Source organism: Oculina patagonica, chromosome 9 (genome assembly GCF_052425735.1).
Source record: "Oculina patagonica isolate OP01 chromosome 9, crgOcupat, whole genome shotgun sequence".
Classification (NCBI taxonomy): domain Eukaryota; kingdom Metazoa; phylum Cnidaria; class Anthozoa; order Scleractinia; family Oculinidae; genus Oculina; species Oculina patagonica.
Window position 1 is genome coordinate 9,018,841 of NC_135766.1, and position 26,944 is coordinate 9,045,784.

The following is a 26,944-nucleotide window of genomic DNA, read 5'->3' on the forward strand; positions in this document are numbered from 1 at the left end:
AGAACCTTGTTGCTATAAATCCGGGTACAGCTGATCTATTTAAGATAGCTGGTAAGATCTTGTAATGGTTTAAGCATGCCTGTCTATGGCATTCTATCGTAGCTACACTCATAACGTTGATGATGACCTTTCTTCACAACAAAATTGACAAGGTTTTACCAAAAACACACTGAAGATGCTTCGAAGCCACAATTCGTTGCTATTAGTGTTCACCGCTCAAAAGTAGATTATGTTTGACCTCTATTGCCGTTGCCATGGGAAAGCATTTTGACGTATTTGGATTTGATTCTTTCTACTTACTAATGCTTTACTGGTTTACAGTAAATATTTGTTTCATTTATTTCCCCGTGTTTGGTATTAAAGCCAAGACACTTCTATTGCATCCTTTCATATTAAAACAAGGGTTTCAAAATATCCAAGTTTTATTATTGTAATTAATATTAGGCACTTTAAGTGTTCTAATATTAAAATTACCTACCGCCCTAAAGAAATAGGTCTAATCGAGTTAATCTGTTTCATTTTTTATACGAGAATGAAATTTGATTTTAGATGTATTTTATACGGGGATGGCGTTTGATTTAGTGGGATTTGTTAAGGTGAAGTTTCCGTTTTTTGTTTTTCTTCGGAGTGATTCCCAGTATGTCTTCTTCGACGATTCTTCCGAAACAATGTTCTTGAAAGTACCATAACAGTGGTTTTCCGTTGACGCAAGTACTCTAGCTGAGTCGTGTTCGTCGAGAATCTGCTAAGTCTCGCCTTCAAGACACAAATATTATTTTCGTGGTAAAAACGTACACGAACAAGAAGTATCATGCTAATCTTTAACACTAACTACATGGTGGATGTTAACAAATGTGATTTAAATAATTCTAGGATTATTTAACAACAGCCTATAAAAAGCACAGTTAATTGTGATAATAGCTTAGTGAGCTCACTAAGAGAATAGTTATCGGCATAGATTGATAAGAAAAAAACACGCAAGTCTGCACTCAGGAAGCCTGCCATTCTCGTCAGGTGCACAGTGACAGACCCGTTAGAGTTCATCCGAGGGGTAACGAGGGGAGACGTTACATTAATCTTTGCATCCGTTCTGTAAGGAACTGTTCAACAAAACGCCAACCCAGGGTGAATCTCTCTAACCACGTGTCAAACTGCGGTACCACAGCTGGCCCCGCGTGCCTGAGCCGACAAATTGTCAATCTATGTAGACTAATTGCACCAGTACCTCGGTTCAACGAGGAGACCCTGAGGTTTCCTTGCTAACTTGTAAAAATCAGGTGGGATGGATCTGGGAAGGTGCCTCGTGGCCCGTTAACCTTCCTACACATTGCCATTCTTTCTATTATTATTGGAAACCAAATTTGATTTTACAAAACATTCACTTCATTTATAAGAATATTTTTCAGTCTAAAAAGCCTCCAAATAAAATTCACTTCAGTTTTATTTCATCGTCGAAACTTTAATTGTAAATAACAAACTTTTACTGTTTCACCCAGGACACTGGACTTTTTAAATAGAAATTTAATCAAAGCCAATAGTCATACAGCCAACAGGATGTAGCCTCTACTCCCTGCATTCATTTGTCTGGTTTGGTCTCTCAGATGATCATGTAACTGTTACATAGTTTCTGGTCGACCTGCCATTCATTTGTTCGTTGTGGATGTGGTCTACATCTGCCACTTACATAAACGCATAAAAGCCATGCAAAATATTAAAACCTAGACAGTTCCAATACTACTTGGTTTTAATATTAAAAAATGGCGCCCAAAGCGATAAAACTATTCCTTTGCTTCTAATAATAAAAAAAAAAAAAAAACTTTAAAACATACAAATTTCAAAGTACAAAGAACTCCCTCTTTTTTTCTCTTGCGTAACTGTATGCGATCCAGGCTGCGCGCGCTCACAGTGCGATTATTTAAACTAGTAGTAATCAGAGATTAGGGGAATGCTTTCGACCTATAGGTAAAATAAACCCAAGGTAAGCAGGCATTGGCATATGGTCGGCCTACTAGTAGTATGCTTATACCTCACTAAACGCGAGGAGGATAAGTGCGGGAAAGATTGTGTGACGAGCCAAAAGAACATAGAATGAATGAAATATTGTGTACACAAAAATAATTATTTATTTCACTTGACTTGTTATTGTTTGGCACTAAACGAGATTTAAACTTCCACAAACTTCTGGAAATAGTTTCACTTCGATTTAAAATTCCACAAAGTACTTTAAAATACAGACATAATTCAGACAGTAATCCACTACACGCATGTAACATTCAATAATTATACAACGATTTCCCCGTCAAAATGTCTAATGTTTCTAAGAATAACGATATATCACAAATTCAAAGAAGTGATAAAACAATTTTGATCCGTATTATACCCACTCTCGATGCATGCAATTCTAACAATTTGTAGTTTAATGCAACATATAATTGCAGAAAGACACGCTGGTTTACCTACGAACGAACTCCGTACAAAACTACGCATCAACTTACTCGATTTCCACTCTTTTTAGGACGTTCAGTGGCTAACGACAACTCCGCCACCTTGGATGATAACCCTCTAATGTTCTCCATGACATTTCCGGCAAAATTACAATTTTGGCCACACGTTTTTAGCCCTTTTTTTAAAGCAAAATAAAATTTTCTGACCTCAGTTTGGGACGCCATCTTGTTTTGCATGAAAGTGAGGCCATCTGTGGCTACCAGTTTCCCGGCCGAGATTTGCCACTGCAAAAATCAAGAGCGGGGGCTAAATGTGTGTCCTTACATCTGCACGTGCAATGCGGCTCGATTCATTCCGCATAACAGTACACAGGCATACCAACTCAAAACAGACAGGACACAAAAACAAAATTAGGCTTGCGCTCTCCTTCGTCGAACGCAACAAGGTACGCGCGTACATGTAACTGTCGCGCGCCTACAAATAAAAACGACCAAACGAGGTTGTTTCACGCCTGGCTCTATCCTTCCGTTGGTAAGTTTATTATTTTTGCTGTATGTTAATTTATTTTAGAAAAGCAAGCCTTAGTACATACAACTTAGTTGTGAACGCTTGTCGGGTCGGAAACACCTTTTGCTCATGTTATTCGTTTTATTTCATGGTCGAAACTTTAAACGCAAATATCGAACTTTTACTGTTTCACCCCGGACGCTGGACTTTTGCTGTTTGCAAATATTGTATAGACAATAAGTCTACATAGATTGATAATTGTCGGCTCAGGCACGTAGGGCCAGCTGTGGTACCGCAGTTTGACACGTGGTTAGAGAGATTCACCCTGGGTTGGCTTTTCGTTGAACAGTTTGTTACAGAACGGATACAAGGATTAATGTAACGTCTCCCCGCGCGCGCTTTCACCCTACGTTCCTCGTTCCATAACTGTCACTGTGCCCCCCCCCCCCCTGACGAGAATGGCAGGCTTCCTGAGTACAGACTTGCGTGTTTTTTTTTTTTATCAATCTATGCCGATAACTATTCTCTTAGTGAGCTCACTAAGCTATTATCACAATTGGCTATACTTTTTATAGGCTGTTGTTAAGTAATCCTATAATTATTTAAATCATATTTGTTAACATCCACCATGTAGTTAGTGTTAAAGATTAGCATGATACTTCTTGTTCGTGTACGTTTTTACCACGAAAATAATATTTGTGACCTGAAGGCGAGACTTAGCAGAATCTTGACGAACACGACTCAGCTAGAGTACTTGCGTCAACGGAAAACCACTGTTAGGGCTAGATGCAATAGAATGCCAACATTAATGAAAGGTGTAAACTATTGTGAGTCATCTAAAATAATAAATTCACATATTTTCTTTCTTTTCTTTTTAATCTACGGTCCCTTCTTGGATTGTGCAGATCTAGCACAAATTTCATATCTAAATTCTTAGCATTGTTTGTAAAGTACGTTATATTATACACGCGGCGCCTTCTTTTTTTACAGTTATTAAACAATCAGGCTCCAATGTCGACCCTTCAATGAGTGCAGGTGCTTCTAGGACTCAAGCTCACAAATTTCTACTTTCAATCAAAGTTGTGTTAAATCAGACAGTTGAAATATATATTTTTTTTCTAGAAAATGTCTTGCCTCTAAACTTTATAATGTTTACTATCGTGGCGTGTCTTTTTTTTTACCTGACATAGGTAGGTGTTTTGTATGAACTTAAATAACCACGGCCAACCAAACGTTACTAAAAATGTGATATATAACACAAACACTGTTAGGGTAGATGACAATTGAATTCGAAACTTGTTGTTTTTAAAAGAAACTTAACTAAGGGAAAGCGCCAAGTTCCAGAAAAAAGAAAAAAACTGAACTTCAAAAAAGGAGTGAATTGCGACTGCATTTTAATTTATTGCACAAATATCTTTGATTCTCACCTGGCTGCCGAGGAAGGATAAAATTAGCCAATAGCCTAACTTTTCCAGATTACTCCAAAATGTATGTGGCATAATGGCGGTAATCTAATAGTCTTTACTTTTGAGGCGGACCAAGGTTAACAAGACTTATACCGTGATGATTCTATTTAGCGCCCTTCTTCCAATAAGCACGTTCTAACAAGACCCTCCCCCTCTCAAACCCCTCCACTACCATGAACTTGTTTTTATTGATAAGCGCCCCATAGACGATATTTAAAGCGCCACTAATTAACATTTAATTACAGTGCCATTAGAGCACATTAAGATCATTCGTAGTTTATCTTCCTTCTGAACTGTTCACATCATATCCACGTTACAAACGAACTGATCGTCTAAGTTTTTCCGCTGTTATTTTCATGCTAGGTGCGATTTCTTTCGGTCAAATTATTTATCTTTTATTTGACATTTCAGATATTGAAAAAGCAAGAAAATGAATAAGCGGCCCGTTGAATTTTGAGGCTCCCAAAATGCAATAAGCTCCCAGCGCTAAAAGTCCAATGAAATCATTACTATTAGTGAACTAATAAAAAACAATGTAGAGTCAATTTCCTGAGTAGTTAAGTGTGTTATGTCATTGCTTTGTGTATACTCTGCTGAAGAAATTATTGGCGAGGAGTGCAGGAGAAATTTGAGTTTTTACTGGATTATAAAACTAGAACGCTTTTATTTGTTTGATGGTCAAAACGCGTATCATTGGGAAATTATCATATTTAAGACAGATAATTTATAGAGTCGTTAATTTTTAATCAATTTGAAGGCACATGGTGTCTAACCAGATTGATTTGTTGCGTAAACTCTGTTCGCGCGAAACATAATTGATACTATTTATTGTCGAGTGTATCCTAGCCAAAATCATTTCTGCATACCTCGTTTCTGGATACAAGAATATTGGCATTCGAACTTTCCTCAAAAATCAGAAATATACAAGAATTAACTAATTGCTGGGGAAAAAAATAATAATAGTTAAGCTAACATTTGGTAAATGTTTAGTAAATAAACGCCTTCAGCGGCTGGCATTTCGGAGGATAATCCCCTGGGCTGAAATTTCAAACATTCCAAAAAAGAAAAACTGGCAGTGCCGTTTTTAAGTGTCGAGCGCCGAAAAATACTTATTCAACACGACGTACAGCTAAAATATAAACATACTTTTCTGCGAATAATAGAGAAAGTGCATCAAAAGAGTATCAAGACTAAGAAATGTCTTACTGTTTTTTATCATCATCATCATCATCATCATCGTCATCATCATCATCATTATCATACCATCATCATCATCATCATCATCATCATACCATCATCATTATCATCATCATCATACCATCATCATTATCATCATCATCATCATCATACCATCATCATCATCATCATCATCATCATCATCATCATACCATCATCATTATCATCATCATCATCATCATCATCATCATCATCGGTTTATTTGAATGTTTTTGAAATTCCCAACAACCAGTACAGTTAAAACAATTAAATGTTGCATAACAGTTCACGATTTTGTAAATCGTGTTCCACATAGTCATGCTTCGATGCGCACAGCCGTATTTGCATCCAATTTGCTTTTTCTTTGGCTAAAATGTTCTGAATCAGCAAATGAACGCTAGTGTGGAATTGGAATACCATTTTAATATAAAGTGAAGCTGATAGAACGATATAACCTGGATTTGTTTGAAATAGCGGTTGTAGAAGCTGCAAACATATTAAACAGCGAAAGGTTAGAGGATAAAAAGCACAGGATTCTGACCGCTGAACCACCGGGTGTTTCAGTCGGAAAAGAATGTGCAACCAATAAAATGTGGAAGAGGGATTTCATGTGAGTGAATTTTATTTATTTTATTTTTATTGTTGTAATCCATTAACATTTGCGGGATCATTTAAGACATACTTCGACAATATTGGGCCGGAAATGAAGCGATATGATTGGTTGATTGCAGTTATTGGCATTGTGACTACCAGTAAAAGTGTAGTATATTGACGGCTACTAGTATCGAATTTGTTATTCATGATTCTTTTAGTCATATCTTGTTATTCATGATTCCCAAGTTTTAAACACTAAGATTCGCGATTCCTACTAATTTTACAGCTACGATTCATGATTCATGATTCCGCTTCCACCCCCGATACTAGTAGTCAGGTAGTAGCACAGCAACAAAGCCCAAAACTAATAACGTTTTATCCCAACAAATGTGATCTCCGGTATTTCTACAGGCTGTTGAAAATTTCCCCTTTATCTACCAAAACTCTCTCTGTTTTGCTCCGGCAATGAGCCGTAGCGGACAGTCCTTTTTATTTAAGTCCGATTGGGCAAAATAACCTCCTGTAAGCGGACAGTAGAAAAGTTCACGAATGAAATATATAACAGGTTAACTTTGCAGCTAATGCTCAGAGAACAAACAATCTAATCTTCCCGGTAGGCACTAAAAATGGCAGAAAAGCCCTGTCAGAGTTTGTGGTATTCTTGCTGAATTTTAAGGCCACGAAGAACATTCCAGTGCTGCTCATAACGTGGAAACGCTAAAGTAGGCAGTTACAGAACTCTGGCCGCGATGAAAGTCGATTCACAATTCTATTTGTTTTGTTACTTTTCAAGTACTAGAGGTGCAACTTTTCACATTAAGTCATACTTACTTGCAACCACTCCGTGCTTTTCAATAGTTTTAGAAGTCGAATCCTCTGTTTAGATTTCCGCCCAGTGGTGCCCCTACCCCTACCCTCATGATGCTATAAGGTCTTCATTTTTCGAGAGCGCCCCCCCCCCTCTTATTCCTGGAGTCTGGTTGATCGGGCCCCCCCCCCACTTACCTGAAGGTCTGGATCTACCACTGGACTTTTTAACGTTTTGGCGAGGTTTTTGTTTATATTTTAAGTCCACCAGTTTTTGAATTGCCTCGACTGCAGGGTCTCAAACTCCACAAAACATAAGCTTTAAAAACACCATTATACAAGAGAAATTGAATCCTCGATTAAATTTAATCCTGAGTTAGTATTAATCGCCTTTCAAGCAACCCGGTCACTTAGACCATTTTTACTGGCTCTTCTTCCATCCGTTTTGTGAGCCCGCATTCCTTGCCTCAGACCACACATGGGGAAGGAGGACAACCAACTCGAAATAGGACGGAAACCGAGCCGACTATTCCCATTAGTCTATTTTAAATACTTCCGCTATTGCTAAAAACCGGATTTTAAAAAGCACTTCTCGCGCATGCACTGCAACGAAGCGATTTTGACCTTCAGTAAATCGCCAAATTTGTCAGAGGTCTTTGGAAGTTGGCAGTGGTAGTCGTAAGGTCGTTGTAATGTACTGAGTAATGTTTGTGATTTCACGGAAGAGATCGGAAGCATATATATGAACGTTCTTCGGATATCTTGAAAGATATCGAACACCATTCAGTTAATAACCTTGGCACTGTTTAAAAATACAACGTTTTGAAATTAACCGATCCAGTTGAATTAACTATGAAACATCAGAGATAAAGATAGGTGAGAAATAACTTAACTTATAACTGATAGCAGAGAAATAGCCTGAGTGTTGACTGAACTGTAAATAACAATCTATACCACCCCTATCTAGACCCCGGGGATCTAGACTCTGTTCTTATGATGCCAATTCGGTCACCAACCGGGCAGTCTTCAGTTACGCATTTCGCCGCCGTGGAAAACTGTATATCTTGCTATTGTTATATCACCGTTTTAGGTACACGATCCCGGCCTTTCCATTGATTTAATATGTTGTCCCATGTTAGTATTTTGTATGCCTGAGCATGACTCTAGCCCTGTGATTGTTGTTTGCATTTTTGTACATTGTCCAAGCGAGCTTCTGGTTTTCAAAGAATATTAAAAATGCCCTTATCGGCCACCTTGAGAAGTTTGCTCGAATATTTTAGTTTCCCGCATCTCTCTACCCCATCGCGCAATTTTATTCCCCACTCCCTCAGTAAAACACAAATAAATACTTTTCCATACTAACAGATCAGAAATTCAAAATATACTTTTTTCGATAAGATATATTTTTTACCGCTTATAAAATGATGATGACTGTGATAATGATGACTGTGATATGGCCGCAACTGCTGTCCACCAAAAATCATTAATAATACATATATAATCAGAGCCTCTCCCCCACCTCTCTACAAAATGAGCACTTCCTAAAAACGTCCCCCACCCACCAAAATCCCAGACGAAATATATAATAAGCTCTTAAAAATACAAGTTCATGGACATATAAATTTAGTTGTAGCTCTTAAAAATGAAAGATATAACTTTTCCGCAGTTGTAAGCCCCATTTGGAGAACTTGTTTGGTATTTTACACTATCACAGAACTTATAGACCTGTAATGTTTGCTTTATGGCTGGAGGACATGATTTTGGGTTCATATTGCTATGTTTTGAGAGTTTTATTATGTGGTATTCCTATATGTACTAACACATTTTCGGAGACAGTATCCCGACCAAATTAAAATTAACCCAAAGTATTTAAAACGCAATTATCTATCCGAAAATAATCCCCAATTCCAATAGAAGTCCTCCCCGAAGTTTGAAAGGCTTATGTTAGTAATTTCACCGCGGCCGGAAAATGCCTAGATAGGATTTGAAAGTTGTAATCTGCATCGATTGTAAACATAGACAGACAAATCAAAAATACTCGTCACAGTAGAAAAACTGATTTTTTTAACAAAACAAAAATATATGAAATAAATATAGTTGTAACAGTCATAAACAAAGCCATACAGTGGACCTCAGGAAATATTCAAATGTTTACAAATCTCTACTAAGGCAGAAAAAAATCGAGCATCTTAAAAAAAATGTAATTTACTTTTAAGGCGAGGTTTTCTACCTTTTTCGAGAACCTTATTGCTATAAATCCGGGTACTGCAGTTGATCTGAGCTTGTAAGATCTTGTAATGGTTTAAGCATGCTCGTCTTTGGCTTTCTATCTTAACTACACACATAATGTTGAGGATTAACTTTCACAACTAATTTGAATAGTTTTAACCAAAGAACACACTGAAGCTGCTTCCAAGCCAAAATTAGTGGCTATTAGCGTTCATCACTCAAAAGTTGATTATGTTTTACCTCTATTGCCGTTGCCATGAGAAAGCACTTTGACGTATTTGGATGTGATTCTTTCTACATATTAATGCTTTACTGGTTTACAGTGAACCTTTTTCACAAGGGATAGATGCAATAGAATGCCAACACTAATGAAAGGTGTAAACTATTCTGAGCCACCTTAAATGATAAATTCACATAATTTCTTTCTTTTCTTTTAATCTACGGTCCCTTCTTGTACCAGATCTAGCACAAATTTCATATCTAAATTCTTAGCATTATATTGTTTTTTAAGTGCGTTACATAAGCCACGTCGTCCTGATATCCTACGATATCAAGTCACGGACCTGATTTGCCACGATATCTTGGTCACTTTGAAGTAAAGTAGTGTTACCGTATGATGATTTGAAAAAGGTTTTACCAATAAAACAGAACCTCGTAATTTTAATTTAGCTGGTGTTTAGCGGTCGTAAAAGGAGAAAACCTTCCCGCTTGAGCGCGCTCGCCAACTGCGAGATTTCTGCCAACGAATACTGAGACATTCAGACTGAAACAATGGAGTCGGAATTTCCACATTTTCCGCTAAATTTAGATTTAGAAAATTTAGAAAGTGAAACACTAAACAAAGGAGTAGAAAAAAGGCAGAAGGGGAACTTGTTAAAAGTGTTGAAGACCAAAATACAAGCAGGTCAACAGAATTTGCAGTACGTACCTCAGGCAAGCATGGCTTCAACAGAGCGATAAATATGACCGGATTTTTGGCTGAATTTGGGTACGGTAAATACCTAATCGTACCTTTTAGGTACGCTTCGGTGGCATATCAGGCTCGTTTGGTCTCGCCATGGGTATTTTGGCTGAACTGCGTCTCGACAAAATACGAAACATGGCTCGACCAATCTCGCCTGATATGCTGAAGCGTACCAAAAAGGTACGATTAGGTATAAAAATCATTACGGTTAGCAATCTGGTTCAAATTAACGGAGTGGTGAAGTGTGTTATGTCACTCTGTTACACTATGACAAAGAGCGCACAAGCAATTTGAAAGCTCCTATCGGATCACTTACACTTTCATTAGTTTTATAATCAAAACGCGTATCATTGGGAAGGCTTTGTTTTTAAGTTTAGTTACTTTGCATTGTTTCTTTCTTTGATCCCCCCCCCCCCCCCTGACTCGTCCCCAGTCGTTTGTTCTGTCTCTCCTGTGTCCAGGGAAACTGGACCAAACTAAAAACGGAGGGAATCATCCGTCGGGCTCCCCGCGCTTCTCACATTAATATTAATAGGCGAGACTGAGAGACGACTGGGGACAAGTCAGTCCCTCCCCCTACCGAGTATCTCAAATAAAATTAATTCAATTTGAAGGCACATGATGTCCAACCATATTGATTTCAGTTCCTATCTTTAATCTCTGTTCGCGCCAAACTTAATTGTCATTGTTGAGTATGCAAGTAAATATTAATTTATCGCCGATTATCTGATTATGTCCTAGCCAAAACCGTACGTCGTTTCTCCATCTGAATTTTCCCCAAAAATCAGAAATATACAAGAATTATTTGATTGCTGAAAAATATGAAAATAAAGTTACGCTAAAATTGTCACTGATAGTAGAAAAATGTGTATATTTTGAGTTCTGTGTGATTCTGCGTTCTTTACTTAGTAACACTTTGCCAAAAATCCGACGATGTGTTGTTTGGGGAGACTGAAGCGGTAATTTTCGGTAAAATGGTTACGGATGCTGCAAATATTGCAGCAAATTAAAGATCCAATTAAATAAAGTCACGCAATTGCGTTTAGCAAGACAGTGGCCAGAAAAGGCTGGACTATGCGATAGAAATGGAGTGACAAGAAGGACGACGCTTAGTGTAGCCAGTAAGATTATGGAGTCATGCGTCAATGACATAATCGTGGACCACGTGTTCAACGCTAACCACCTAGTAACGGATAACCAATGGGCGCACCGCAAGGGACATTCCACCGAACTCCTCCTCGTGCATCTAACGGAAACCTGGAGGCAAGCCGTGGACTCCGGCCTAGTGGTGGGCGTAGCTTTTTTTTATTTCAAGAAAGCAATTGACTGCGTTAATCACGAAATTCTATTGTCAAAGCTCCAGTGCATATATAGTATGCGCAGCCCCCTATTAGCATGGTTAACGAGTTATCTAACGTCCAGATCACAGTACACGGTCCTGAACGGGCAGAGATCTAGCTACAGCCTTGTGGCATCTGGTGTTCCACAAGGAAGTGTTCTGGGACCCACGTTGTTCGTCCTGTATACAAGCGATCTCGTGTCTCGAGTCTCGTGTACAGTCAGCCGCCGTGTATATGTACGCAGACGACACTACTCTTTACTGTATTGGATACAGTATTGAGGAAGTCTCAGCTGCCCTTAGTCAATCACTTAAATAATTATACGCCTGGTGCACTACCAGCAAGCTAACTCCCCACCCCAAAAAGTCGGAATGTATGCTTATTCGCAAAGAATCTATCACTTGGCCCCTTCCTCCGATACTGCTAAGAGGGACATAGCCGACTCCTGGGCGTTGACATAGATGACAAACTGAGATGGTCTCCACAGATCAATAACCTAAAGAAGAACTTTGCAAATAAACTAAGCCTCATTAAGAAGTGTAGGTTTTTTACCTAAGCAAGTTCTTTTAAATTTATACTACAAAGTCATAATCCCGTCCGTCACGTACGGTATAACCGTCTGAGGGAGCACGAGTCGTCAAGACGACTTTGACGCATCTGAAGGGTTAAATTGCTGAGCGGAAAGGATCATCATGATTTTTAACCTATCAAAAGACAATGTTATCTACTGAAGTCCTTCACCGCGCTAAATGGGACACTTTTAGAAATACGTACGAACTTTCGATTCTGAAACTTATCTATAAGATCTATAGTCCGGGAGCTAGGAGCACAGAAATGATGTTTTGCACTTCAAGAGTACTGAAAAGGTTTGACAACGGATTTCAAAAGATTAAAACCTCCTCTTTCTCGCTAGGTAGTTTGTGGTTTCAAATTGTGGTATACGTTTTGAGTTATAGCTATGTTTTTGTCAGTCGGTACAGGTCAAAAAAGGTCTCACATGAGAACGAGGCTGAAATTGCCACTCGATCTATTCGTAGAAACTTATTCAATAAGAAAATAAATGTTATCCAGATAACTGATAGGACTCTATGAAAGTCGATTTTATGAAAAGCACCACGGCTTGCAAAGAAATAATATGATATTTGATCTCGTTTTGTTACATAGCAACAGAAACTTTTCCGGCTCACGATCATCTGCAAATCGTTTGCTCTTTCAATTTGCTCTTTTCGCACTAAAGAAAGGCAATATTTTTATTATTCATCACTTGCTGAAATAAAAACCTTGTCCAAAGGCGTTAAAGTAGCGCATTTTTACTGAAGCCTCGCTTTCATGTCAATGGAAAAAGAAAAAATAATATAAAAACTTGGTAAGGAAAGAAGCGATGTTTAATGAAATTTACCCACAAGAAAATATTTAAAATACATACAGGTTCTGCCAATTGTAGCGTAGAAAATAAATATTACGTTAAACTATGTCAGTTCTGACAAGACCTATCAAACCCAATTTAAAGAAGAAGAATTAGAAAGTTTCCACCTTAGTTTTTGTTAAAACTTGTCTCGTATGAAAGTTAAAAACGGTCGTAATGACGCCTAGAATATCGTAAATACCAGGTCACAAATATTCACTTAATGAAACAGTCATTCTATTTCTGTTTCGGCACTCGTGGTCCCCCGTACAGTGCACCATTTTGTATTACTTTTTCTAACCATGCCCAAAAGGTTATGGAAAGTTCTTTAGTAGCCGTAGGTTGATATATTCAAACGTAAGTCTGAATACTGTAATGTTCTTTTTTTTACAGTAAACGGACATAGCATAGCGCATTCGCCGTACGTAAAAACAGCTCTTTTGCGGGATAAATACATTCTTTTAATCAAAGCTTTGGTTTGTGTGCTGCTCTCTCGTCTACCTCTGCCGCTTTCTCTAACCGCCCTAAACGATCTTAGTTTTTGATTCTGCGTAAAACTGTCTGAGCATTTCGGTTTCCAGTTACAGTAAGAGAGTTCAAAGCACCAGGAAATGCATATAGAAGGAGGGAAATATAATCCACAACAATTTTTCAAGTCTTATGGCAACTTTCCCACTTAAATACAGAAGTAATAAAACACGTCTGTGCTGACCAGTCAGCGCCTTCATTTGCAATTCAAGTCGCCCCACAGAATTCAACAGGAAGAGCCGGCATGGCATCTTTTTAGAGCTTTACTGAGGGACCAGAAAGTGTTGTTTTCTCACGAATCGAGCTCCTAACTGGGCAGCACACAAGTGTTTAAAGTACCGCAGTGTCTCGCAAGATTGCAGCGCTCACACCATCTTTCGAATCATGTTTGGTGTGTAATAGAAACCTTGTGTAGGCTTTCTCGCGGCCAGAATATAATGCAATGATCGCAAAAAAAAAAAAAAAAAAAAAAACGATTCACTTCCCTTTTTTGTGAGGCGCAGTGGTGGTGGTTGGGAGGGGCCCGGGGGGAGGTTAGAGGAAGGTATAACCAAGCCTTCCAATATGACCAGCAAAACTAAGCTCTTACTTGGTTGGCGTTATGGCTTACTTTAAGCCCCCAATCGTCCGAAGTAATAACATTTGGTACGCTTGCCTCAAAGCACTTCAATAGTGTTACCTCTCACTTAAAGAAGTAAAATAGTGCGGGGAGAACATTGTCTTTGATCGTTATTGGACAATATCCGTCCGGCAAAGATGCAGAGCAAAAGAAGAGAGGAAAAAAACATTGAAATTGATATTAGTGGCCCACATACATCACTTCCTTAAGTTAAATACAGGGAAATACCTGTGAGTAATAGCCTAATTTTTCCCAGGTTAGCCGAAACGGGTTCTTCTATAAATGGTAGTAACACAAATTATTTTAGGCTATACAGGTTCTTATTAAGTTCTTATTTTCTAAAGAAAACTTTCTTTAATGCTTAACGTTTAGTGATATTCGGCCTATTCCTTGTATAAAATTTGCATACCACATAAGTGCTTATGTAATAAGCACTAGCGATTTAGAATGTGACATTATATAACTTTATACGCACAGTTATGCTTTGTCCAAACTTTCAAAAAACATTTGTAATCAATTTTAGAAAATAGCAACGTGTTTCCAAATTTGAGGCCAAATAGGTTCTTATACAAATGGGGTCTAATTTCCAAATTTTTGCCTAACAGGTTCTTAACTGTTAGGTTTTTACCCGCGGGTTTTTACTGTATATATATTTTAAAACCGGAAAACAGGACTAATCTCGTGTCCTCCCAATCCGATTCTTAAAATGTATTAAAAACAGGAACCTTGTTATTGCTACTGAGTGTAAAAATAGAAATTTGCAGTTTCTCGGAAAAAGAGAAAGCCCATAATTAATGAGACCATTAGATTCAAACAACGAGAAAGCCGTCAGAAGCGTTCTATCACACGCCAAAGATGATGCCAAAGATGATGCGAAAGATAATGCGAGAGCTTTCATTCGATCGCCAGATACTGAATAAATAATGTAGCCTTAATGTACTGGTACTTATTATGCAAGGAAATTGGCTGCCAAGAGCTGACGTTCGGGACGGTGTTTAAAATTCAAACAAAATACACTCAAGTACACAAAATTGTTTCATCAATGTTTGGTAAACAGTTGTGAAAAGTTCATGCTTTGTCTCTCCTGGGATGCGATTCTACAAACTTTGATGTTGATAATGGAAAGCAAAATACTTGGAAACTCATACGTATTAACGCAGGCTTATCAAGAAATCTTAGGATGGTTGTAGAAAGCAGCAGGGTAACGGTAGACCCGAGAACGGACTTTGCTGGAGGAGCTTCTGCCTTAATCTCTTTCCAAGCAAGGCTGACTAACATGTTGTGAAACAAAAGAAACAGAAAGAAAGAAACATAATAGCAAGTCTCTTCAACAAACGTCATTCAATCTTCCACTTAGGTTCTTGATTTAGTAAGACACATCAAAATTATCTTCCTTTAGTCAGGTAGTCCTTAGTTTGTTTTACAAGGTAAGGGTGTGTTTTGGGCAACCCAATGACGTGCCGAAAGCCACAATTGACAGTAATTTTCGGCACAATAACTTTTTTAAGACTTATTCTGAAATATCTTGTCAACTTTTGCATTGTTGTTTTTGTTCTTGATATTTTCGATGGTTTTTGACGGCGTATGACAGCATTATATCCTTTTTTTTTCATATCCTCAACATTGCATCATAAACGTCACTATTTCAGACTCCAAGTCAGAAAATAATATAAAATGATGGAAAATTTATCCCAGAATGATAATGGCTGGCTACAATCTACTCACTGTATTGGTGCCTGAAAAGTGGTCAGGAACGTCGTGATTGAAACGAAGAATTATGTCAAAAAGCTGAAACTGAGGCTACACGTCACTAAACACGGTCCCAGGCAAACGCTCGGCACATCAAAACATTCACGGGGGAAAATTGCTATAATGAACATTTTTGTATCATAAAGTAGATCTTCTTCTCAAAGTTTTGGAAAAAATCTCGAGGAAAATGTGACTAGTTGTTACTTGCAATTTGTAACATTCTTGATGTCATCAACGAACGAAATGGAGAACAAGTTATATTAAAATCTTACAATTTTTTTAAGCACCAATTTCGATCTCTAACTTTATTTTCTTCTGTAACCGATCGACAACAACTGTTTTTATATATTTTCTGTTAGGAAAAAAATTATCAAATATTTTTTTCCTAACCAAGTCTATTATCACTTTTCGTTTTCCGTTTAGCACCAAAGCGAGGCTTCCAATAAAAGGCGCCACTTTAACGGCTTTAACCAAATTTTTAACTTTTGCAAGTGATGAATTTTAAAAATATTGCCTTTCTTCAGTTAGGAAAGTGCAAATTGAAAGAGTAACTGGTTTGCAGGTGAACATGAGCGAAAAGTTTCTGTTCCTATGTATCAGAGAATGAGAATGCTGTGACACGTCACACAAAATGAGATCAAATATCACGTGATTTCTTTGCAAGCCGTGGTGCTTTTCATAAAATCGACTTTTATAGAGTCCTATCAGTTATCTGGATAACATTTATTTTCTTATTGAATAAGTTTCTACGAATAGATTGAGTGGCAATTTCAGCCTCGTTCTCATGTGAGACCTTTTTTGACCTGTACCGACTGACAAAAACATAGCTATAACTCAAAACGTATACCACAATTTGAAACCACAAACTACCTAGCGTGAAAGAGGAGGTTTTAATCTATTGAAATCCGTTGTCAAACCTTTTCAGTACTCTTGAAGTGCAAAACATCATTTCTGTGCTCCTAGCTCCCGGACTACTACCATAATGACTCCTCCTCTTGCATGGCTCGACTTGTAACCAAGTTTCAACACTCGTACAATTTTCGAAAAAGAATGTCTTCTAATTAATCGGGCGTGGCCGATTTATAATTTACCCTTTGGGCGTCCTAGACGATAGTCTCCTGTCGGCCAAAAAAGACGGGGATAGCCTGGGGTTGCTACAAAACCGCTACGGGTGACGCATACCGCAATGGTTTTCATTTTAGTTTTGACAGGAAATCGTTGCAGGCACACTGGGTCGACTTTTGGGTTAATGTGTAATCAGGTTGTGTTTTTTTGCTTCGGCGAAAGGACAGAGAAAAAAGCTCAAGGGCAAAGTACTAATATTCACCATTGTGAAACTGCGCTTACTTTGACAAGTTGAAGTTATTTTTGTAAATGAAAAAGGTAACGTCATTGATGTCACGCAGTGTTTTTTATTTTAGCAAACCAGACGGTTTGCTAGTTTCTGACTGTGAATGGAGGTGTGATCTTGCGGTATATTTTTTGAGCCTGACTCCGCCGTAAAACTTTTTTTATTTAGCAAGAACTGTGTCGATTTTCATTTCTGAACAATTGGTCGTCAAGTCGTTTGTCACAAAGAGTAGAATGTTTGTACAGCATGTTTTGGAATTATTTTAGATTTGGTTAGTAAGACGCTTCTGAAGACCTGAGCAAAACATTGTGAATGTACAGTATTAGTAGGAACTTGAATGGAATTTTCACAAGTTGGATAAAGCTATCAACTGAAAGAAATGGACTTCAAAATGAAAACTTTGAATAACGAGATTTAATTGGATTTTGTTGAAAATAAATTTTATCGCGGATTGGATGCATAATATCACGGCTATTTCAAAAACGAGTGCGAGTGTTTCATCACGATTTCCAAACACGAGAAAACAGATGAAAGCACTCGGCCGAAGCGGCCTCGTGCTTTCATCTGTTTTCTCGTGTTTGGAAATCGTGATGAAACACGATGCACGAGTTTTTGAAATGACTTCTCTAAAGAAACAATACAAAATTATGCAGTGTCGTATTTTTTTCCCATTTTTCTTTAAAATGCCTTGTATGTGTGATTTGTTGTATTCAGTCGGCATTCATTGTATTTGTGAGCTTTTGTTTTTAATTATCCAAAAGTTTCGTGTTGCACCAAATTTGTATTCTAAAAGCGTTGTGAACTTGAAGGGATTTACATATTGTTTTTGCCATGGCCGAAGGAAGGTTTCGCTCTCCGAAAACAATCGAGGAAGAAGAACTTTGCGTAGAGAGAGCAGTACCGAAGTCTACCAGATATAAAAATAAGTGGGCAATAGGGATTTTTGAGGATTGGCAACGAGTGCGAAGTGTCAATGTTCCAATACTCGAGGTTGGTGGAGTTTTTAAAGAGTATGAATTGCACAAAGTTCAGCCGCTTACACTAGGCTAGCTAGTAAGTGCGACAATTAGTGTCGATTCCAGCAGTGAGTCCGTGTCACGGAAGGTAGAAAAAGTTTCTCAGAATGTGGATATGGATACTATGCCAGTCTGTTTTGGCGACTTTAAGAAATGTACTGTAAACTTTAATTTCAAATGACTTAGGCTTGTCAGTTTGTAATTTGAAATGTTTTTCCTGGTCATTGTTTATTAAAAATTAATGATTCATGTAAAGCTGTGTTTGAGTAATATATGAATATGCAGATTAAGAACAATTTTTTCACTAGTGATGAAAACGTGATGAAACACTAGTGATGAAAACGTGATGAAACACTAGTGATTTTCAACTGGTGTTTCATTGAGTTTCCAACTCATCCACCTGACCCGAATGGGGCGCTCTGGTTGGCTTATAACGTCATGAATTATTAATGAGTTTGAGAAATTATTAGAAAGGTTCCTTTCTTCCTTCTGAACTTATTGTTATTTTCATGTATTGATTATTTGAAAGTGGTTTTCTTTGATAAGAAAAAAAAAACGGGTTTTCACTGAACTGCTTGAAGTATTTTTAGACGTGATAATATTGGCTTAATCAAATTACATTGTGCACGAAATATTTTTTATTCTTTTGTCTTGAAACTTTGAGGAAATTGAAATTTTTGTTTGGCAGTAGTGTATGAAAGGCAGTTTATAGAACTGAATAAAAAATAAGAAACATTGATAAAGGTTATTTCAAAAGTTTATTTTGCCTGATTTTGAAGGGTTTCAGGAGTTTTAAAGAGTGCTGGTAAACGGCTGTATCTTGTTTGTCTCTATTAATAAACAGATTGTTGTCACATCAAAAATAATGCAAAATTGACCGTGTCGCACGTTTTATTTAATAACTCCAAAAGTATTTACAGCTATAAAGTCTCCAATATCTCAATTGAAAGGGCACAAAATATGCTTTCTAGAAAAAATATAATCTCCTTCATGGATACTTAAAACGTTTCAAAAAAAAATTCTGAATCACAAAAAATCAGTAAAACTGAAATAGTGCAAAAACGCTCCACTGGGTAAATTTTAAGGTCCAAGTAATCATTTTCCGTATTCTAAGACAAAATTGGTGCCGAAAACCGGATAAAAAAATTCCAAACAGGGAATTAATTATTAATTTTTTTTCTTACGTAAACAGAAGGATCGCATTTCAGTTTCCATGGCAACGACTTATCAGAGCTCAAGTTACGTGCGGCTACTCAGGCTGCATAATCTCTACAAAACGAGTGATTATCAAAGAAATTGAGCTTTACATTCCCAAATTCGACAAAGGACAAATTGTTTATGATAAAGGCGAGTTTCTAAACGTAATAAAACGGCGATCCGAACGGTTTTTTGTCGCATTTTGAGCAACATGTGCTCATATCGCAAACAGACACAAACATGTGCGAAGCAAAATAAAAGATCATTTACCTCAATTTTTCTTCATGTAAGGCACATTCAAATGTGTTGGCCCAAAATCGCTCTGTAATTGGCTAATCATATCAGCTTCCTGTTCTCCAAATTTGGAGGAAAACGGAAGTAAGGCAAATTTTCTAGGAATTTTCGCGCTACCGGTCCAAAAGGACCGGTAAATGGCCGTGCGTGACAAGAAAGAGTTTAAGTGCCACTGTCAGAGAAAGTGTTCCAGGTGATGAAAGTCGGGTCAACCGATTTTGATGAAACTTGCTGCAGAAGTTGGCCTTGATGAGATATTCCAAAAGCCATTTGGGTTTGGTTTTCTGACTTTTACTTTAAAAGTTCTGGGGGTGGTCCCAAATGGAGGCTCCAGATCATCAAAAATCTTGTATTTGAAGGGGTAAGTTTGAAATTGTATAAAACGAAAACCATTCAACTTATTGACTAACTATTTGTATGCTATTTGTCTACTATAAAGGCTCTTTCATATGATATGTGTTGTTTTGGCATAGAGGGTTCTGGCAGTGTGGGGTCCAGCACTAATATTGACTAAATTTTGATGAAAAAAACACTACTCAAAATTGCCAAATTTTAAATGTTCATAATTTTTAACTGCCTTAGTGTATATAATAGATACTTATATCAGGAGTTACCCCAATGTTACTAGAATGAAAATCAACTGAGAAAAATTTGGGCCATGCAAGTTTTTAGTGCTTCAAAGACCCATTTTGAAGTACACCATCACCTAATTTGCATAATGTCCACACCAATAGTTTAACACTCAAACTCAATATATTTATATTTAAACACTTCAGTTTGCCTTGGTGTGGCATATTTTCCTTGGAAATCTGTACAATTAATGAGTAATTTTGTTGAGTGAACACTACCGTAGACATTTGAATTGCCAAAGAATTAGAAAATTCAGTACTGACAAAACTAATGTAACTGCAACTAAAAAAGTTTAAAATGTATACAATAAATCTTTTTGTCTAGTATTTATTTACAGCATTCCATTTCACTCCGATTCAATTGTGAATTGCTTTTTGAAGCAGTTGAGTAGTTCTATCAGTACCTTTTTGCCAGAAGTGGTCTTCTATAGATATTTTTCAACTGACTTCTCGTTGCACGGCAGCTCAAATCTTTATATTTATATTATCATTATACTTTAAGCTGAAACCATGTCCGTGTTTTCTTACCTGGTAAAACGCGTGTCCTTTTCATGGATTTTGTTACATGTGAAAGACAGAACCGGATTATCAAATATTAAACTGGTTTAAAATCACATTGATATAAAATTCGACAAAAACAAATTTCAGTCTGACTTCCATCTTGGACGTGTAAAGAAGAGAACTGGGTCATAAGCGGTTCCCAGTCTTCTCCCCAGAGAAAAACAACTTGTTGGAAATTATTTTATCCAGCCTGAACGATTAGTCACAGAATAGTACAATGGCATTTTGCTCGTTTGGAGGGGAGGAAGATCCCTGCGGTGCTGTAGAATGGGCTGCCCACGACAGCTCTATGGTTCCATTACAACACTGTAAGCGTGACATGAGCTCGTGGCTCAAAGAGAAGTACGGAGGTTCTGGCGCTTCCGGGAGTAGAGGACGTCCTACATCGAAAAGTAGCGGTAAGGTATTAAAATAATCATGCAATTACTGCAATTCGTGGCAAAAATAAACAAAGTTTGAGTTGCAAATATGTTTTTGCTGCATGTGGTCATGCGTTGACTGTCGAGTGTTATGGCATGCAGGCTTTAAATATCTGGTTACAGGAATAATATAAATTCGTATGATAAATTTTCAAATTACGCCGGTTGTGCAACACGAAATAGCCCTCTACAAAGCAAACAAGCACAGAACAAAACAAAACAAACAAACAAAAAAAAACAGAAACAAAAAAAGACTTGAAAAATAACTTTTTTAAGATTAAATCTGAGCTAATCTGCAATAAATGCACTTTGTTTGCATGTTTAATGATGTAATGTACAGTAAACGAGACAAACATGGTAGTAAGTGTGATGACAGATTGCTTTCAAACACGACAACCATCTATGGACAGAACCATTATAAGAAACATTTACGCATGACATTGCTACACTACACATTACTTCCAGATTCGCTTTTAACTTTAAACCTCTCAATGAAAATTAAAAGTACGGTTTTCTTCGTTTCGTGACACCGAAGGTCATTTTAGTCACGCGCGTGTTACAGTTGACTGCCCGGCTTCGAAGATTGTTGAATGAATTAAGGAATCCATAAATCCTTAAAAATTGAGATTTGAAAGATCTCAAACTAGTTTAACTTATGTTTGACTTTCGTCATAGATTTGATCATTGTATCTAATGAAAATGATTTCTGGAATGTCGATTTCAACTTCCTGGTTTCGGTTGCAATTTTGTGATCAAATAACATAAACAAATGAAACTAAATGCTAAAATCTGAAGGTAACAATAAAAACAAAACAAACTATACAACTAAAACATATAACAAAAATAGAAATAAAATGAAGAATTAAAATTAGCTCTAACTGCAGGCAGACAATATCTCAAAGGTGAATTCAAGAGTCACTTGGGACGAGGGGAATGTTGTGCTGACCACTGCACAGTTTTTGCATTATCAGATCCAAAGAAAGCGGAATTTCCCTCTCCTTGTGACCACAGCCATGACATGTCATGCTCAGACTGCCAGAACATAAAGAACGTTCTGAAAGATATACAAAAGAAACTTGAGAGCAAAGAGTTAGAACTTACAAAAGACCAGCAAGAAAGGGCAAAGTGGGAGTTTGAACATGCGGTTAGCGACATTGAGGCCTGGAAAACTCATCTGCTTAGGGCATTCCATCAAGACCAAGCAAAGCAAGATGCATTAAGCCAACTTGACGAGAAAACAATTATTGTCATAAACCACTGGGCGATGAAGCTACTACCCATGAAATTTAGAGAAACCCAATCTCAATGGTTCGCGAAACGTGGCCTGAGTTGGCATTTTTCTGCCGTGATTCACAATTCAGGTCACCCTGACTGCCAAGCTGAAGGCAACGGCGAGCATGTGATTCATACATATGTGGCTGCCTTTGATGATTGCAAGCAAGATTGGTTTTCCGTGACATGTATAATCGAATAAGTCCTTGTTACCGTAAAGGAAACACACCCAACTGTGTCAAAAGCTGTGTTACGCAGTGATAATGCGGGCTGCTACCATAGCACCTCTCTTTTGACAACAGTATTAACTCTTCAAGCAAGCGAACAGGTGTAGAGGTCATACGTTACGATTTTTCGGATCCTCAAGCAGGAAAGGATCTCTGTGACCGCAAAATCGCGCCATTCAAGCAGCGTATGAGAAATTACGTAGCAGAAAACAATAACGTACAAACGGCAGAAGATGTGAAAAAAGGATTAGAATCTCCACCAGGTAGTGCAGGCACTCGGGTGACAGTTTGCAAAATCGACAAAACTAAAATGTCAAAGGCCGTTAAAAACAACAAGATCACGGGCATTACTAAATATTATGACTTCTCTTATAGAAGAGGTATACGAGTCTGGCAGGCACACGGCGTTGGCGAGGGCATGATGATTGAAGACTTTCAAAGTAAACAGGATGTTTCTGGGCTAGAGAGGGCAGGCGAGTGGAGCCACGAAGTTACTAGGCCGAAGCAAAAAAAGGGCACAACAAAGTCCAAAGCTTGTAAGAGTGATCTCACGAGTACATATTCCTGTTTGGAGCCTTCATGCATTTTGACTTTTAGCACTCTTGAAGATGCTGATGAGCATATGGATATTGGATGCCACGTCATGCTTCCCGAGATTGAATCTGTTTACGACACCGTACGAAGAGAGTGGGCCGCTACAACAACCTCTATCAAGGGAAAAAGTCAGAAGATTGGTGACAGTCACTATCACTGTGATGCTACAACAGACGAGCATGCTTGCCAGGGATGGGCTCTAAAGAAGCAGAAGCCTCCTGTACAAATTTCAGGGGAAGTTAAGGAGTACCTCACACGTGTGTTTAATGAAGGTACCAAAAGCAAACTAAAAGCAAAGCCAGATGACGTCGCAGAGGATCTGAAGAGAAAGTTCGCGAGATCCGAGTGGCTTGAAGTTCAAACTATCAAAGGGTATTTTTCCCGACTGGCGGCGTTACAAAAAGGTCAAGAAGTAAGCGTGGAAGACACTGCCTGTGAAGATGCAGCGATCGAAAGGGAAGAACTTCTTCAGGATTTGATAGAAGAAGCACAGAAACAAATTCATCTTCAACATCCTCTGATGTACGAAAAAATTAATCTTTTTGAACTTTTCGGGGAACAAACTTGACCATGCGTTACGAAAGTTTAAGTTATGTACCCAGCTTAAAGCTATGTGAGATTCATTTGGAGTGCTAGTGGACATTGATGGCCCAGCCACTCGTAAAGCTCCATTTATTACCGCTGTGTTTGAGCTAGTTAAATTCTGCCAGTGCCAGTGTAAATGAGCGACTTACAAGAAAGTTATAGATACAGAAATCAGTGTTATAACAATATAACTCCGGGGGGGGAGGGGGACTCCTATATGAAACGGACCGGGATGCTCGTCGGAAATTTTAAAAAGAACCCCTAAAAGAGACCAATCTGGGAGTGGCTCAACCTTTCGTTGACCCCTAAAAGATACCAAAAACCTAAGAATAGAATTTTATATTTGTATATTTCTTCGTGTATAACCCTAAACGAGACCATTATGGCTAAAAAAATTGGCGTTTTGCCCGGAACACCCTAAACGAGACCAAAAATCCGAAATTTACACCCCTAAGCTAGACAACGGGCATCCCCGTCACTTTCATATGCGAGTCCCCCCCCCCCGGGTTATAACTGTACATAAAGCGATAGTTCCTTCCCTTTCGGTCTTAAAATATATGACACAAATACCCTAGAGAATGCACAAAAATGAAGACAAGTTTGCGCAGCCAACGTTCCGTAATTTGATCATAAAAAGGGTTGATAGCGCAAAGAGGGGGAAGGCCACTAGTTTTTTATACAGGTGAAGAGGCACGGGGCACAAGACGTATGCACGCATATTGAATAGTCAATAAAGAGAGCGAATAAGGGGGTGAAAGATGCAGGAGGATTTGAAGATAGCCTCCTGCCATTAAAATTCACCGAACCCCCACCCTCATACTCAGTTTTCAGGCAGACACTGCCTCTTTCTTTAGCATAGCGAGTTTTAGTATTAACATAATTGTTGCACGCTTTAGGGAACAACTGTTGGTGAAAGTGGCCTCACCGTCTGCAGAAGTTGGTCAAATGTTCACTAACAATAGCCAGACAACATTTTGTAGGTCTTTTATTTTATTTTGGGCAAGGAATCAAACTATCAGGCTGATTAAAATATGAAAATCTGTATATTTGCCAAGATGGCAAAGGCATATTTAATTGTTTTATTGACGTTTTATTTGACAATATAGATTTTCGAACAGGAAAACAAAGATATCAAATTGCTGGAGGTCGCGTGTACTCGTTCCAGTCAGGCTACTCTCGACCCAGTTCTCCCGCCACCACATCCAAAATGGAGGATAAACAACCCTAAATGCCAAGACGCGCAGCAAAAACGACAAAGAACTGAGCGAATATAGAAAGCTTATTCGTTATATCAGAGACTATTCACATAGATCCATGTAAAGAAATGTAGGGGGAGCCGATTATCAGAAAATACGATTTGTCCATGAACTGATTGTAGTCGCAGGATTTTGAGAAAGATGGAAGTTTGGCTTCCAACTGTTTATATTTATACACTTTTTTAGGTAAGTTGGTAAAGTAAGCAAAGATTTTTTGGAAGAACATTATGTATTAGTATTGTACACTCTCCAGGAATACTTATTACTGACTTGCTTTATCGTATGCATTTTAACTTTTTAATAGCACAAGTTAGATTGATTTTGTCAGTACTAAATTTTCTAATTCTTAGGCAATTCAAGAGTCTACAGTAGTGTAAACCCAACCACAATACTTATTGTATAAATATCTTAGGAACGTAAGCCTCACCAGGGCAAATTGAAGTGTTTAAATATAAATATATTGAGTTTGCGTGTTAAACTATTGGTGTTGACATTATGCAAATTAGGTGAGGGTGTACTTCAAAATGGGTCTTTGAAGCACTAAAAACTTGCATGGCCCAAATTTTTCTCAGTTGATTTTCATTCTACTAACATTGGGGTAACTCCTGATGTAAGTATCTTTTTTATACACTAAGGCAGTTAAAAATTATGAACATCTAAAATTTGGCAATTTTGAGTAGTGTTTTTTTCATCAAAATTTAGTCAATATTAGTGCTGGACCCCACACTGCCAGAACCCTCTATGCCAAAACAACACATATCATATGAAAGAGCCTTTATAGTAGAAAAACAGCATACAAATAGTTAGTCAATAAGTTAAATGGTTTTCGTTTTATACAAGTCCAAACTTACCCCTTCAAATACAAGATTTTTGATGATCTGGAGCCTCCATTTGGGACCACCCCCAGAACTTTTAAAGTAAAAGTCAGAAAACCAAACCAAAATGGCTTTTGGAATATCTCATCAAGTCCAACTTCTGCAGCAAGTTTCATCAAAATCGGTTGACCCGACTTTCATCACCTGGAACACTTTCTCTGACAGTGGCACTTAAAGGATCTTATTTAGTTTCGAACGCTCTAATTTTTGAAAGGTTAAAACAGGTTAAAACCGGGCGGTTTCATGAGTTTTTTGGGTAGAAAGGTACGGTGGTGCTCAATAAGAAATGTTTAGAAAGGAATGACTGTAGTAGCACGTAAGTCGGAGGTTTGCGTGAGTCATGGGGTAAAGTATGCGTGAGTTGGATTTCCGGCGTCTTAACGGCATGGTTTGTTTACTGAAATATACCTGAATTTTATTTTAATTAAATTTTATCACGGCCTGCATGCATAATGTCACGGCTTTAAACGTCTTCGATTTCAAAAGGTTGCTTGGTCTCATTTTCGATAAAAAATTCATCTGAAACATTTTGCCTGTCGTGTGACGCACGTTAATCTGGTTTTGAATAGTTCGAAATTGTGTTTTTAAGGGCCTGATTACATGAGCCGGGCTGGCCCGGTTAGCCGGGCTGGCTCGGTTTGCCGAGATGACTTTCAGCTCGGTATTACATGAGCCCGGTTAGCCGGGCTGGCCCGGTTTGCCGAGATGACTTTCAGCCCGGTTTCAGCATGAATGATCAGAGCACGAATGATCTTGATCACCTTTTCCCGGCAATTTGGTGGTTAATTTTTTGCACTTAT

The 26,944-nt window shown here is 38.0% G+C and overlaps 2 protein-coding genes and 1 pseudogene across 2 annotated transcripts in view; 2 read left to right on the forward strand and 1 right to left on the reverse strand.

Annotated features, from left to right (window-relative positions):
* The window catches only part of LOC144665657 (CUB and sushi domain-containing protein 3-like), a 546,049-nt gene that overhangs the window by 7,144 nt on the left and 511,961 nt on the right, over nucleotides 1-26,944 (reverse strand). The gene's annotated exons all lie outside the window — the stretch shown is intronic.
* Nucleotides 20,583-26,104, forward strand: LOC144665812 (uncharacterized). Its single transcript, XM_078527113.1, has 2 exons — nucleotides 20,583-21,314; nucleotides 25,120-26,104. The coding sequence occupies exons 1-2, from the start codon at nucleotides 21,134-21,136 to the stop codon at nucleotides 25,239-25,241; spliced, it is 303 nt and encodes a 100-aa protein (XP_078383239.1). The 5' UTR covers nucleotides 20,583-21,133; the 3' UTR covers nucleotides 25,242-26,104.
* LOC144666565 (uncharacterized) lies at nucleotides 22,056-23,996 on the forward strand (annotated as a pseudogene).